The sequence below is a fragment of the Myotis brandtii genome, unplaced genomic scaffold (genome assembly GCF_000412655.1).
Source record: "Myotis brandtii unplaced genomic scaffold, ASM41265v1 scaffold181, whole genome shotgun sequence".
NCBI lineage: Eukaryota > Metazoa > Chordata > Mammalia > Chiroptera > Vespertilionidae > Myotis > Myotis brandtii.
The window spans coordinates 1676094-1676512 of NW_005356712.1; the positions used below are offsets into that span (position 1 = coordinate 1676094).

General features: G+C 70.4%; 1 protein-coding gene across 1 annotated transcript in view; it reads right to left on the reverse strand.

Annotated features, from left to right (window-relative positions):
* Positions 1 to 158, reverse strand: part of PRKAB1 (protein kinase, AMP-activated, beta 1 non-catalytic subunit) — a gene marked incomplete at its 5' end in the record, with an annotated part of 9370 nt that extends 9212 nt beyond the window's left edge. Inside the window, one exon of the mRNA XM_005863810.2 lies at positions 1 to 158. This exon is cut by the window's left edge and continues 14 nt beyond it. Coding sequence (XP_005863872.2) covers positions 1 to 158 — 158 coding nt within the window.
* Between the last annotated feature and the right edge of the window lie 261 nt (positions 159 to 419).

The window sequence follows — 419 nt, forward strand, 5'->3', positions numbered from 1 at the left end:
AGGTCGGCGTCCTCGGGGCTGTCCATCAGGATCTTGGGCCTGTCGCCATCCTTGGCGCCCCCCGAGCTGTCCCTCCGGGGCGTTTTATGGCCGCCCTGTCGCTCCAGCGCGGCGCGCTCGCTGCTCGTGTTAGGGACTCCCGCAGTCGGGGACGCGGGGGTGTCTCAGGGCCCAAGGAGAGGGTCGGAGCGCCGAGGGCCGCACCTCTCGAGCTAAGGTTCCGGGCGGGAATCCGGTTTGAGCCGGGTCAGCAAACCTGGCGAGGTTTCACGGCCGCACCTTCCCAGCTCCGGCAGCAGCGGCGCGAACCCAGGGAGCGCAAAGATAACCAGACACACTCCCCCCGCCTCTTAGCAACTTCCGCTTCCGGTTCTTCCGCCAGCCGGCGGGGCCCGTGGGGTGGGCGCGGCTGGGGCCCG